Source organism: Anas acuta, chromosome 4 (genome assembly GCF_963932015.1).
Source record: "Anas acuta chromosome 4, bAnaAcu1.1, whole genome shotgun sequence".
Taxonomy (NCBI): domain Eukaryota; kingdom Metazoa; phylum Chordata; class Aves; order Anseriformes; family Anatidae; genus Anas; species Anas acuta.
This window is the reverse complement of record NC_088982.1, coordinates 23,853,465-23,868,671: the sequence shown is the minus strand read 5'-3', so window position 1 is coordinate 23,868,671 and position 15,207 is coordinate 23,853,465. Positions and strand designations below refer to the sequence as shown.

Here is a 15,207-nt window from a genome sequence, read left to right as displayed (position 1 = left end):
GTAACATGGTAAAATATAAAACAGAAATACTGAATCCAATCTGTTTTAAACATACTTGAACATCTATGGGTGAAAACGCCATATGAGAACAAGGCAGTACTTATCGACACTGTCAGCTAGGATTTACATGTATTACCCATCTAATCTGGAAACATTTGACATAGAAACAGTGATCTCTTAAAAGCACGAAGGCTACAGTATTGCAGTTGTCACACAAAAGTAATCTTCTAAGTGACTGGGGAAGGAGGCAGGAGATTTTTCACAATCTTTCCAATCCCAAGGTCAGACAAAGTATAACAGAAACACATGGCATTTATACAAAAGGCAAGAGTCATATCCAAGAACTTTGATACAAACGGGCACTGGATCCTTGGGCAGTGCCCAGATCACAAGAGCAAGAAAGTGCAAGCTCATTGTAGTGCCTTACTGTGGGACTTTAAACGCTGGGTTTTTATTGTTAGCTGCCCATGCTTGTAACAACACTTCTTTGCTCAGAGGGCCCTGTAGTACAGGAGGGAGAAGGAATGATGAATTTATTTGGAAAGAGGTTGCCCAGGGAGGTGGCGAGGTCACGGTCCCTGAGGGCATTCAAGGGAAGGTTGGACGTGGTGCTTGGGACATGGTTTTGTGGGTGACACTGGTGTTGGGGGGTGGCTGGACCAGACGATCTCGGAACTCTTTTCCAACTTTAATGATTCTGTGCTTCTAATTTCGTTTCCTGGTAAGCACAGGCGAAGGACCAAACACGCTTCACCCTCATATTTGGCCACCAAAACGCAGCCTTTCCCTCACAACCCCCTGAGGCGGCACAAGAGGCAGCACAAGAGGCGACCCCGGCGCCACCCCCTCCCATCGCCCCGAGCCGAGCGGAGCCCGGGGGGGGCTCGGAGCTGCCCGCAGCCTCCTCATAGCGGGGGGCGGCCGCGGAGACCCCATGCGGGCCCGGGGGCCCTGCGGCCCCTCGGGGCGGGGCGGGCTCGGCGCCTGAGGTGTCCGGCGCCCATTCGCCGGCGGGGCCAGAGGAGGGCGGGAGGAGGGAGGAGGCGGGCGGGAGGAGGGAGGAGGCGGGCGGGCCCCGCTCCGCTCCGCTCCGATCTGCTCCGCCCCGGCCCCGCGGGAAGGGAGGAACCGGGGCCGGGCCTCGCTCGGCTTTCACGGCATGAAGCGGCCGCCTCAGCCCCGCGGCGGCCCTTTAAATAGCCGCCGCCCGGCTGGCAGCGGAGCGTCGCGTTGAGCTCGCCGAGCATCCATCGCCTCAGCCCCGCTGCCCGCAGGCTGTAAGTGCCGCGGCTGCCGGCCTGGCTCCCTCCCCGGGCTGCGGAGGCCGCGGCCGAGGCGCCTCTCCCCTTCCTTTCCCCTTCCCTTTCCCTCCCTCCCCGCCCCCGGCCCTTCCCCGGCTGAAGGGGGGTGTTTGTGCTGCGGGGTGGCCTCCAAAAACGCCTCCTGGGTGCTCAGGATCTGGAAGCTTTGCCTGTTAATTGTGCCTCGCGTTTAGGATCCCGCTGCACGGACGCGCTTCTTTGTGGCAGCCCGGCGGCGGAGCAGGGATGCTTTGAGGCTTCCTGACCCCCGCCTCTCGCCTTTCCTCTCCCCTTCTTGCCAGAGCCATCATGTTCGAAATCAAGAAGATCTGCTGCATCGGTGCCGGCTATGTCGGGGGGCCAACCTGCAGCGTGATCGCCCAGATGTGCCCCAACATCACCGTCACCGTCGTGGACGTCAACGAGGCCAGGATCAACGCCTGGAATTCGGACACGCTCCCCATTTACGAGGTAAAGTCATCTCCCTGGCATCTCTCCTCTCAGCCAGCCCTGCGTCTGCTTCCCTTGCACCGCATGGCACTTCCTCGTGGCCCACCTCTGAAGCTCGCTCAGTGTAGCACAATGACGGCCTCCAAAACGAGCATTCTGGAACAGCCGCTCATTAAGCCAGATTTTGGAAACAATAATTCGATATCTGGTGTGGGAGGGTGCTTAGAGGTTATCTACCAATGGCCTATTAATGACAAACATCACTGTTTTCCTAGTGAGTTGTGCTAAATCATGCTGACTTTCTCCTGTGATCTATTTAACCATAATGTAGTGCTCTTACTCAGTTATAGATATCTGCTGTGTTATTGCACAATATTGATGTGTAATTGTGGGTGATAAGCTTGTTCTGTTCTGAATGCTGCCAAAATGCAGCCTGTGCTGCCCATCTTAACCATGTTGTTAGATGAGGATGGTCATGTTCCTGTCTTACTTATACTATAAACCTCCAATTTAGCCTAAGGGTCTTAGGACATATTAAAATGATTTCTAAAAGCATCATACTGTTTTTTCCTTTGTTACAGAAGGCCTTTAATTTGAAAGTGTAGTAAGTACTTCCCTAATGCTAAAAAGGATTTCTGCCCTTCATTCTTCTCTCCTCTTCATTGTTTCATGAGATATAATTGTTCTAGGTTCAGGTTCCATTCTTATGTGGGAATGAAAACTTATCTCATTTGGTTCCTAATGACGAGGTGCTATTACTAGCAGTTACTGCTTCTTCAGGCTATAAGAAGTCTTCTGAATCCTGTCTGTGCTGTAACACTTAGTTTGTAAAAGTAGTAAAAAAATAAATAAAATAAAATAGTGTGACTACGCAGAGATGAGTAGACTTCCTTTGTCAAGCATATTCAAAGGAAAATGTGTGTAATGCTCAGATTAGCAGGCAAGACTTGAAAAAAGATCACAAAAGGAAGTACTTTGTTTGGTACTAACATGTAGACTACAACAGTTAGAGTTTAAGTAAAAATAATCTTGGTTTTTTTTTTTTTTTTTTTTAAGCTAAAAGCGCACACAATTAAAAAAACTAAACAGCACAACATCTGTTTCCTGGAACTGTCCTTTCCTTACAAAGAATGTATAAAAACTGCCAAGAACTAGTTCAGACAGTTGTAAATTTGAGTCATTGCACACAGAAGTTTTTGTATTTTTTATTTCATTTTTTTTTTCTTCCCAGTGTCAGAAGGTACAATGAAATTCTTTCACTCTCTATGAGCTACCTCTCTATTTACATCCCAATAAGGCTATAGATAAAATATTTGACGGGTTATTCTGCCTATGTTGACCTTTCTTTTCCTTTTCAGAGAGATATTTGGTATAAAGTGAGACAGCAAAAATGCCTTGCATAAGAAAGCTTCTACTTCGTTTTCCTCTCTCTCCCTACAGTGAACCTTTGCCTTCCTGGCACTTATTCAAATACCTCATGTCATGATAGGCATCTCACAAGTTAGGGACATGATTGCCGGGTTACAGTGTGTGTGACTTTATTATCAAACAGAATATAAAGGCTTCTCTTATCTATGACAAACATATCTAAACTAAAACATTCTATAGCCCATCCTAGTACAGAGGCTTGTTCGTGTACACGTGACCTGCTCCCCTTGTCTGAGTGGAGGTGTTGAGGGAAGGAAAAGTGTTCTAGCACTGTCTGTGTATCTGGAAAGAATCTCATCAGATTGTGCCCATGATTCTTCCACACTGCAGGTGTGGTTCCTGGATAAATTTAGTATTTAGTCTGGTAATCTGGTACAAACGTGTGGTAGACACAGGAGAGAAGGACAACTCCTTTTGTCAATCTGTTGCCTCTTTCATTGGATTTGAGGTTGCTAACTTAGTGTAAATTGATTCTGTGGGTTTTTCTTTGTTTGTTTTTAAATAGTGAATCAGTTTATTAGATCTGAGTTTACTTGTTTGGGAGATCATGGAATGTGTAGCTGAGGGACAAGGAGAGTTGCAAATGCTTTTTTATTCCCTGCAGCCTTGGGAATATTGTAAGACTTTGTTCTTGAATCTACTTAAAGAACCTGTAGAGTGATGTTAATTGTTGTTCATGGCAGTAGAGCTAAGCATGTGAATAACTGGAGCCTAAAACCTGTTGTGTAAATAGCAACTCAGTGTGGCTGAAATCTGAGACTGTTTTGAGTGTCTTGACTAAGAAAAGGGTTTATTTATTTTTGCCCCTGTATAAAGCTACATAAGCTTTGCTTTACATTTGACAGACTGAAAATATGCCACACTGAGCAGAAAAGTCTCCATCTGAAATTATATGCTGCCTGTTTGGGCGTGTAATTCTACTGTTCTGTATGCCCCAAAAGACTAATGTACTGCATTAACCATAACTGTTCTTTTTTTCTGCTTTTTTTCAGCCAGGGTTAAAAGAAGTGGTAGAGTCCTGCCGAGGAAAAAATCTCTTCTTTTCTACCAGTATTGATGATGCCATTAGAGAAGCTGACCTTGTATTTATTTCTGTAAGTTTAGGGGGTTGTGTATATTTGTATCTTATGTGTTGCTTTTTTATGTTGGGAAGAGGCCTTTGTTTTATCATATGGGTTTGTTTAGCCATGTCATGTCGCTGTCACAGATTTCTCCTTGTCTTTCTGTACGCTGTGGGGAAGAGCAGTAAACTTCTTATTTTATCTTTATCTTGCACTTGGTTTCTTGTAGCCAACAGAACACTTGGCAGGCCAACAGGCCTTAAGTCAAAATGATAACGCTGATGTTTAGCTTGATTAAGTATTTGGGGCTCTAGAGCAGGATTTAGTGCAGATCTGTCACTGTAGTGTACTGAAGGCCAGGTTTGATATGATTCCGAGACTGGGATGCAAAATCATATACTGAGCACTGGTTACAAAGGTGACTTACTTCTAGAAGCTGTATATTGGTAGGAGCTGGCAGGAATTTTCCTTAATATCCTTTAGGAGGCCCTGATATTTTTAAGCTGTTGACACCTCTAAGAAGCAGATCCAGTCAAACATTAAGCAGTGTGACCTCTCTTAGTAGAGAAGGTTGTACCCAATACAGAGTCCAGAAGGACTGGCTTCTATTCATCTTGGTGAAGATCACAACTGAGACTTGTTACTAAAGTCCTCTTTTCTTGAGATCCTCTCTTTGTTGGGCACCTCAATGCAGAGCTCTCCTGATTGGTATTTTTCTCCATTCATGAAGGCTAAAATGAATGCTACTTGGCTGGAAGACTGCCACTAATACAACCCATGTGTGGCCACCTGGGTTCCGGTCACTGACTTGTAAAATCACAGCAGTTCTTGTGTTGTTGCTATTTCCTTGAGTTTCTAATAAAAAAGACCCTTTGTCTTAATCTAAAAATTTTCTTTTGTGTATAAAGTGATTTTCAGCAGCTCCACACCTAGATTTAAAACCAATGCAAAGTGGGTTTAACTGCCTCACTAGTTGCAAGACTCTTATAATGTGAATTTTAACACTTGCTACATTGGACAAGAAACAAAAGATGGCTGTCTGTAGCAATAATTTCTTTATTGCTGTGTCCAGGATAGGGCCTAAGCTTCCTAGAAGCCTGCAGAGCTGTTATGAATTGCTTTTGTTTGAATAGAGGCCAGTGAGCTTACTTTGGAAGACAAGAAGGGTAATTGAGAAAGCTAATAGCTGTTCAACTGATAGGGCAAATAGAGTAATTGAGGGGCAGAACCAAACTGGGTTCAGGGAAACAAAGTGTCTGTCCTAACACAGGACCAACTGAATAGATGAAATCAAGAGACCTATAATGTTTCTTCTCTGCCTATGTATCTGTAACTAGGTTAACACTCCCACAAAGACCTATGGGATGGGAAAAGGCCGAGCTGCTGACCTGAAATACATTGAAGCTTGTGCTAGACGAATTGTACAAAACTCGAATGGCTACAAAATTGTCACTGAGAAGAGCACAGTGCCAGTTCGTGCTGCAGAGAGCATTCGTCGGATATTTGATGCCAATACAAAGCCTAACCTGGATTTGCAGGTAAGCATAATCTTTGAGTTGTGTTTTAAGGGTGATGGCTTTTGCTTTTTAGCTGTTCTTTATTTCACGCTTCACCTGTGTGCTTGCAGGTGCTGTCTAACCCAGAGTTCCTTGCAGAAGGAACAGCCATCAAGGACCTGAAGAACCCGGACAGAGTGCTTATTGGTGGAGACGACTCTCCAGAGGGACAGAAAGCTGTCCGTGCACTCTGTGCTGTTTATGAGCACTGGGTGCCCAAAGAGAAAATCCTCACCACCAACACCTGGTCATCAGAACTTTCTAAACTGGTTAGTACTACTCACCACCTGTCTCTGTAGTTAGTGAAGGATGCAAGTGAGATGAAGCTCATAAGCAGTTCACTGCAACTGAGTGATGCAGCTAGGAAAGACAGACAGGGTTTGGAGGACCCAGTGTATGTCAAAGGATAGTCATCTTTTCCAATGATCTTGGTTGATCTAATAGATGATAGCAATTTTCCATGAAATCCTTGCCTCATGTTTATTGCTGTGTTATTACTAAACAAGCCATCAGTGCTGCAGAAACTGGCTACCTTCATGAAATGTTTCCAAGTCTGCAAGTTAAATAATAAATTATTCTACTTAGATCTCATTAATTTGCATTTATGTATTAAACTGCTTATTACCATTTAGTCGCTCAACAGAGCTACATAGTACTGGAGGAAGAATTACTTTAGTATCTCACTCATTGACCTGTGGGCTCTCTGGTTTCCAGAGGAATTAAGTTTTCTATACTACGTTGTTTTTTCTTATCTACAGGCAGCTAATGCTTTCCTTGCCCAAAGAATCAGCAGCATTAACTCAATCAGTGCTCTGTGTGAAGCTACGGGGGCAGATGTTGAAGAAGTAGCAAGAGCTATTGGAACAGACCAAAGAATTGGAAATAAGTTTCTGAAAGCCAGTGTTGGTAAGTGGAAACTCTTTTTTCCTCCTTTTGGGCTTCCGTTTATTACTGCAATAGGTCTACTAATAGTGCTTTGAAATACATGATCTGATAATCTAAAATCTTCTACAGCACAGAAAAATATTGCTGTGAAGTGCTAGCATAAAAACACTTTCTGGTGAAATGTATAGGATGGAGGGTGTTCTAGACTAGGTAATGTGAAGCACAAAATCCACACAAAATAACCTTATTAAATTAACCTCTTTTAGAAGTCCACGCAAGAGTGGAAGTATACAGTAAATACACTTCCAAATTGTATTTGGTTATTATAATTCATCCTACAATGTGTTGCTTCTGGGACTCTGAATGAAGTTCTAAGGGTCAAGGATCCTTCTACTGACTTTTTTTTTTTTTTTACATTCTCTCTTAGCTGTGGTGGTCTTTAAGTTCTTGGCTATGATTAAACAGCCATTTGGGGTTGGGGGGAAGGGGAAGAACCTAATCTTTGCATACTTATTCTGAGAAATAGTCATACACATCTCTAGGTGGGGGGTGAGCAAACCTAGGAGCTTGTCTACCCTCTATTGATAAAAACATCCTATTATCTAGAGACTCTTGTGATCCATTGAGACAGGTTTAAAACTTCTGTTGACTTAATGGGATCTGAAGCAGACATTAAGGCTTTTGTAACTGACGAAGTAGCTCCAGGTGTTGGACTCTGAAAGATCCCTAGGGGTTTTCATTTGTTAGCAGTGACATCCTGGGGGGTGGAGGGGGAACAAACAAACACCTATAATGCTGACTGTCAATGATTGCCAAAAACTATTTGATTATAAAGACTGGGTTAGAATAGTACCTTATTAATGCAAGCCACTTGTAAAATAACCATCTTTTTTCAGGGTTTGGAGGTAGCTGTTTTCAGAAGGATGTCTTGAATTTAGTGTACCTTTGTGAGGCACTGAACTTACCTGAAGTAGCCAGATACTGGCAACAGGTACAAGTTTCCTTTTCACTTTTTTTTTCCCCACGGGGTGTTGTTTCTTCAGCTCTTGAGTGTTGTCCACATGTACACTCTGTAGGCTTTATTTGGAGTGATTTAACTTGTCTGAACCAAATGGATTGGGAAGCTGTTTGGAAGTAGCAATAGAAAATGCAAAGTATAAGTGTATCTGGACTCCTAGTTCTGGCTTTGCAGGAGTCTATTCCCCAAAAAGTGAAAAGTATTCTTTTCTAATTATCTGAAATGTGGCTGGATGTTACTCATAACTCCTCAAACTTGTGAAGTTTAGTCATCCTTCAGTTTACTCAGCATAAGATGAAAGCAGACCATCCCTGGAGCAGTGGGAGCTGCAGGAATGAACCACAGCAACTTGATAATCTGGTGAAGAATGGTAAAACTACTAGTCTTTAAAGAGACAAGAGACAAATTGGTTTGGTTCTTTGTTCTCTGAGATCATAAGGATACTTCCCTTATGCAACCTAGCTGAAGTCTTGGCAGCCCAAATGTGTATGAACACTTATGGCTTGCTCTGTATGGGGTGTTTTTTAATTAGCAGTGAACTCTTTAGGCTTATGTTAACATAAACGAACTAGTTTAAAACTTTTATTGCTTTTAAGTTCTCTTACTCTGGTTTAAGAGTAGTTCTTTGCAGTGTTTCCATATGACTTAAGCTGTGGACAGATCAGACAGGAAGACTACCTTATCCTAACCCTGCAGCAGCCAAAGTGCTGTGCTCACGTAGTGTGATCCCTTACCTGCACCTTCTTCAGAGCACTGCCAGCTTGCAGAGGTTCATCTGTCCCAGGATACAAAGAAATGTATCCCTCTTGCCCTGTCACCTGTTAGGCTTATGTTCCCCATCACCACATTACTCTGACTTGAATAATCTCCCTGCTTTTATTTCCTTTCCTCAAAGAAACCCAGCTCACCAATATCCTTCTGTATTGTTCATACCTTATGTTGCATAACATCAGCCACCAGCTACGTTAAGCTTCTGTTAATTCCTGCTTTGAGTTGAATTATACTTTTCTATTGATTTCTGACACTTCCATGTCAGTTCATGGTAAACATTGACTAGGTGAGGAACCTGCCTTCCCTGTTCTACCAGCGATCTGGTGCCCCGTGTGTCCAAGGCTGGGGATCAAAGTTTGAAGCAGGCTGGGAGGAAAGCACTAGAACAGCCAGGCTGAGTGAACCTACTTCTGTGTAATAACAAAACCAAGACACTTTCAAGTCTAGTTTAATCACACTAGTTTTATGCACCAAAATCAATTTAGATTATTATTATTTTTTTAATACGCTTTAAGTGTTCTCACAGCAATCAGATATGGCAGGTAGGAAAATATACATCTGGCAATGGGATGTCCATGTGACATCAGGTACTCTTAGCACTGAAACTGCTTTCCATGTTTCTGCCCGGAACGAACAGGTAGTAACTTACTTTTTTTTAACATCACAAACCAGAAAAAGCCTAGCCTTTGAACTAGCTGATACAAGATGGGGTGTGTATGTATGTAAATGCATTTGTAGTCACTGATTAAAATTGTATCTATCTGAAGGTGATAAACGAACTAAACTTACCTTTGGATTATTTATGATGCTGAGTAAAAATACTTGGCTTTCTCTTTCAAGTCTCATTTAAACTTGCATGGCTAGTTTGGCTTCGATTATTAGCAGAATCCAGTTACAGTTTAAAATGGCTCTCTTTTAAACCACGATGTTTTTATAATTTCAGGTAATAGACATGAATGATTACCAGAGGCGAAGGTTTGCTTCCCGTATTATTGACAGTTTGTTCAATACTGTCACTGATAAGAAGATTGCTATTCTAGGGTTTGCATTCAAAAAGGATACTGGGGATACCAGGTAAGACAGTGAAATCAGTGTGCTAATATGGATTCCCTACTCTTGTTACAGCTGTGCAGCTAAACCAGCTCAATTCTGTTAATGAAAACAGATCAAATATGGGATCCTTAACCTCTTTTTGAATGAACTGCTTTGTTGTATGGATAGTGGTTCCTAAATGGGTGAGACAACTGATTCTTGGTCTCTGTAACATACCTGAATCATTCAGAAGCTAGAACAGATAACTCACTGTGTTTAGTCCTTAACTTGCACAGGGCACAATTGTTTGAGTCCTTCCTTCTCCACAGTAAAGAATGCAAATATTTTTTTCAACTGACTCTAAATTGTTATTTGAAAACAAAATTTCAGCTTTGTTTCCCCAAAGATGTTTAATTCCTTCTTTCTGTAAAGGGCAGACTTTATAAAACTCTCCCCAACTGCACACTTATGAGTGATGCCTCGTTACTTATGGTCAGTAGGAGTGCTGGGGCGTACTGTCTTTCTTACATGATTCAGTGAAAGAGATGTAAGCTTTTTTTATATTTTTCTTTCATATTATTCTTCTTGGCCTCCCTCAAAATCTTTAATTTATTGTTGGCATGGATTATCACTAATGCAAAACCATTGTAAAGGCTCTGGCATTGCATATCATGACACTTGAAGACTTGCATTATTTAGCACATAACATCAGGTTCTTCAGCTGTTTAATTCTCTTCCCTAGGGAGTCATCCAGTATCTACATTAGCAAGTATTTAATGGATGAAGGAGCAAAGCTCCACATCTATGATCCCAAAGTACCTAAGGAACAAATCATCTTGGATCTCTCACACCCAGGTGTCTCAGAAGATAACCAAGGTAAGAATGCTCATGTAAAGTTTCCATGCACCCTGCAACAAGAAGAAACCCCCCACCCTATTCTCAAAATATGCAAAGTCTGTTTAAATACTGTGTATTCATTTCACCCTGGCAATGATGTGCTGCTGGTTACACTTAAAGTAGAAGATTGGTATGGTTCAGGAGATTACTGTAACGCTTCTCCCTTAGCCTTTATAGGCAAAGGCTAATTCTGTTCTATTGTATCATTTCTTTTAACAAATACTCCTTTGAATATATGAAAGAGTTTTCTCTGCATAATTTAAAAGAAGAGAAACAAGAAGGTCCAGTAGTAGGAGAGATTAGTGTTATTCTGTGAACAACTTTGTGTGCTGAGTCCTATCTTGCCTGCCCATGTAAAGCAGAAGTAAATAAATAATTCCAGAATTCATTGTAGAGCTTTCTCCTGGGTTGTTTCTAGTGGTGAAGAGTGGCTGGAAACGACCCGTGGTGAGGAAGGTGTGTGTGTTATTTGACATGTCCTTGAATTTGAGGATGATGGGAGGGTTGCCTCTAGGCAGCTGCTGAGGCAGGTATGATAAAGACAGCCTTTAGTGTATGCAATGAGACGTATTTTTTTTTGTAGTGTGAAGTGAGCATTGAACAGCAGCTGTGGTATGCTGGTGTTGTAGTCTATAACCTTTGAGAGTTGGCATCTGACCAGTTGATAGTAGCTTCCAGTTCTAGAAATGCTCCTGACTGTGTTTAAATCAAATTTGAGTGCTTAATTTCAAACATCAAAATACCAGATTCTATTTGGACACCAGATATAAATGTAATGAAAGCAGCTTGCCACTTTGTCATTAAATAATGACAAAAGACATCTCTAGATAAGTGACCCAAAACTCACCTTGTTTGAATAGGGTGACAAAGACTCTTGCCAGGAGTGCACCAGATTGCCACAGATGTCTGCAGAACAAAACTTTATTTTCCTTCTGTTACAGTGTCTCGGCTGGTGACTATAAGTAAAGATCCATATGAAGCCTGTGATGGTGCTCATGCCCTTGTAATTTGCACTGAATGGGACATGTTTAAGGTAAAAATATCATCTTTAAACTTAACTAAGGGAAAATAAACAGTGTCAAGCTACGTATTTATTCTGTATGCTTTAATTGCTTTTTCCAGGAGCTGGATTATGAACGTATTCACAAGAAGATGCTGAAGCCTGCATTTATCTTTGATGGTAGGAGAGTTCTTGATGATCTTCATAATGAGCTGCAAGTCATTGGCTTCCAGGTAACCAGCTGGGTGATGCTTCTGGGGTTTTTCTTCTGCTTCCGCACAGTGAAATGATGGAATAGCAAAGGGGGGAGGGTAGGGGAAACTGTTCTCTTCAGGAGAGGCTTTAAATTTAAATCAATCTGTACTTAAGTCTCTGTTCACTAGTGCGCTTTTCCTCTAGTACCTTTCTGGTACTTTGAAAACTCATACTCCTGAACACCAAGCTATGTTAGACTCTGCCATCAACATTAAACAGTATAAGCACGCCTCAAAAAAATGTCTAGTAGAGACAGAATTTGTGACAGCACAGTGACTTCTATCATGGCCATAGACCTTCCCTCTTGATATCTTTTATTTTTTTTTGAACTGATAGTCTTATGGAAGATAAGGCGCACAAATGCTTAAATTTGCAGGATGCAGCTCTTTAGATATGTGAAGTGGGAGCCCCTGAAAGGCTTTTTCTTTTCCTTTAAATTTTTGTGCTTTTATTTTCAGTTTCTGTATTAATACTTCCATTAACTCTCCCTGGGCACACTGCTCTATAGCTTCTACTATGCTAGCGTTCATCAAATGTAGTCATCACCCTGGTTTTAGTTCATGTATTCCTCATGATTCTGCCTATGTGACTCTGCTACTTTGCCATGCTCACTTGCTAAATGTGCTTTCTCTTTCAGATTGAAACAATTGGGAAGAAGGTGTCAGCCAAAAGAATCCCTTTCGCTTCTTCTTGTGAAATTCCCAAGTTCAGCCTGCAGGACCCACCTGTCAAAAAGCCTAGAGTATAATGTTTAGTAGGTACTAAAGGAACTATGTGGACCTTCTTAAGGATAATAACTGTAAGCCTATGCTTTTTTAAGGAAAAATATTTTTCATAAACTAAAAGCAATTTTACACTAGAAATGGTACCCGGTACATGTGAATTCAGTCTATTTTCAAATCTCTATTTTTATAGCAATTTTTTGGTTACTGAAGATGGTACTGACCTGTTTTTAATAATGAAACAACCTTTTAAGTGGAAAAGTTACCATCAAACTGCAAATTTTTGCTTCCAGAAATGTTCCTAAATTGCACTTTAAATGTTTCAAGTGATGTGAGGGGGAGAAAAAAATGGAACATCTTTTTACTTCAGTCCAGTTGTAGATAGTGATCAGGAACTTTGGCCTTGCTTTTTAAAATTTTCCTCTGGGGTTAATTCCTTCCCCTGTTGAATGCCTGCTTTAAATGGCAGTGGAATCAAATTTGCTTAGAACTTCTCTCTTAATAGGTTTGGGTTGAGCCCTAACCCAGAGCTGACTGCAGCCGTAATGCCCTGATCCTGACTGGGATCAACAGGCCCGGGTGCGGTCTGAGCCGTGTCTGTTAGGAGGCCAGATAGTTTTGCAGACATCTATCATGTCATTGGCAGTGGACTAGCAGCCATGAACTGATCCACTGGTAAATCTCGCTTGTGATTCTTGGTTGTCTTGCCTACATTCCATGTGCAGCACGTAAATTATTGAGTTAATCAGATTCCTGGGGCAAGTTTTTCCTCGGTTACCACAATACAACCCATCTTCAGCAGAGGAGCATTCTGCTTGCTGCTTGTCTGAACGTTGAATTTAAGCAGAATTACCTTAATCCAGTATCAGCCCAAACAGAAAGCAAATGGTAGCTTCAAAGCTACCTGATGGTTTTTTTTTTTTCCGTCCTTTCTGCTTATACTTCAACTGCAAGCAGCTTTCTTAATGAATCTGCAAAACTTATCCTCTGCTGTTCAGAAAATAAAAATTCAGCCCCATATGTTAGTCAGCTTTCTACCTCATTTAATTAGCAGGAATTAATGGTTCCTATGTATCTTGATACTTTTGCCTTTACTTTATTTTTACTTGTTTTTATTCTCAATTGGCCAGTGCTATTAAAATCCTTGAGATTATGAAGTTTGTGTTTGGCTTGTTGCATGGGGTTGTGAAAAGGAGTGCAGTTCTAGAGAAGGATGACCATGAACCGGTTTTGAACTAGAAGGCATATAGAAGTCTTAGCTGAATAATAGTAGTGTTGGGATGTCTTTTTAAAAATAAATAAATCCTGTAACTAGTCACAGAACACCTCCTGGTTTTATTCAACAGCTGTGCCTTCAAGTGTGCTATGTCAATAGTTGTACTGGAAGCACAAGATCAGCGACTTGGTAATGAGTCCTGTCACTGTAACCATTCACCCACAGCAATGCAGATGCAACGTGAGCTTTAGGACAGATCTTTGAAGACCTCAGGAATTTATACACCAAACTGAGGAGACAATGCAAGGCAGTGTTACCTGCTCTGGTGGCAATAGCTGTACTCCTGTGCCAGATGCCCTCAGATCCTGTACCTCAATGGCTTCTAGAGGAGGACTTGCTAAGTAGCAATTGTTCAGTGCTTCGGGCAAATGTGCCTCGAGCTTTTTGCTGCATCACAAGACTCGTTTGAATATGCTATAAGATAGCCAAAAAGAGTGGAAATTATTGGAGGTTAAACTCAAACTAGTTTCCATCAGGATATCTTTTCTTCCTGATTCATTAGTGCTGCTTTCATACAACACCCAGAGAGCAAGGACAACCCTGTGGTACCGTTGTGGTCTGTGTAGCTGTAATCAAAAGGGGAAATCACACCCTTTGAGCAGGCAGACACCTTCTGGGCTTCCCCCAGCAGTACCAGAGGGCAAGCCGGTAACTCCTCCTTGGGCATTAAAAGGTTTGAAGTAGAAACATCAGTCTGAAGTAGAAACATGAAACAAACTTCCTCTGTGAAAATCACACTAATCTGTGGGATGACTCTAATCCGGGGAGTGGCAGATGGTTTTCTGGAGATCACTAGGTGGTGACTGGTACTGGTGTTTCTCTTGCTTTCTTCAGTCAACTTTTTTCATCTGCTGCATTCCTTCAGCGGGACACTGGGCTTGTGGGATGAGTCAGGTTTAGCAATGTGAACAGCTGGTGGTGCATGCCTTCAGGATACCAAATACCTTGCATATATGCAAGAGAACCTTGCCACATGCCAAAAGAAACACGTTCAGAAGCTTTTGCAGCACTGTGAATAACCAGTTATCCTCTTCAGAGTACGGTTGCCAGGGAAATAGAGTTGGAGATGACTTGTGTTCCTGCTTCGAAGGGTTTGTGCTCACAAGTAATGCATGAGGTGGTTCTTAATGGAATTGAGTCTGTGTTTATGGGATATTAGAGCATGTAACTCTTGATGAGAATTGTATAATATGAGTAATAGACTTCTATGCTCTGTTTTTTGATTTTTTTTTTTTAAATAAAATACAATCCAACATTAATATGGCTTTCCATCACAAAAGCGTGACTGTAACAGCTGAAGCAAATGTGGATTAATGCAAGCCTACTAACAGCATATGGACTGCACGTATGCATGGCCTTACTCAACATGTACTTAGACAAATCCATGTGCCAGACAAGATGTACTGTTTTTTCTTCTGTATGTATTTAGCTCTTAGTCCAGATAAAACTAGTCTGGTTCCTGGCATGAGGTAGTCAAGAATACAGCAACTGAATAGAACAAACACATTTTTGACCAAGCCAGGAATAGTTAGAGGAAAACTTTCCTAGCAGCTAA

At 41.8% G+C, this 15,207-nt stretch overlaps 1 protein-coding gene across 1 annotated transcript; it reads left to right on the top strand.

The window, feature by feature from the left end:
- Positions 1 to 1,093: 1,093 nt before the first annotated feature.
- UGDH (UDP-glucose 6-dehydrogenase) lies at positions 1,094 to 14,884 on the top strand. The gene is made up of 12 exons (XM_068680141.1): positions 1,094 to 1,277; positions 1,604 to 1,772; positions 4,172 to 4,273; positions 5,578 to 5,778; positions 5,868 to 6,065; positions 6,555 to 6,702; positions 7,578 to 7,672; positions 9,414 to 9,544; positions 10,245 to 10,378; positions 11,341 to 11,432; positions 11,522 to 11,632; positions 12,292 to 14,884. Exons 2-12 carry the CDS (start codon positions 1,611 to 1,613, stop codon positions 12,400 to 12,402), a joined length of 1,485 nt encoding a protein of 494 aa, XP_068536242.1. The 5' UTR covers positions 1,094 to 1,277; positions 1,604 to 1,610; the 3' UTR covers positions 12,403 to 14,884.
- Positions 14,885 to 15,207: the final 323 nt, after the last annotated feature.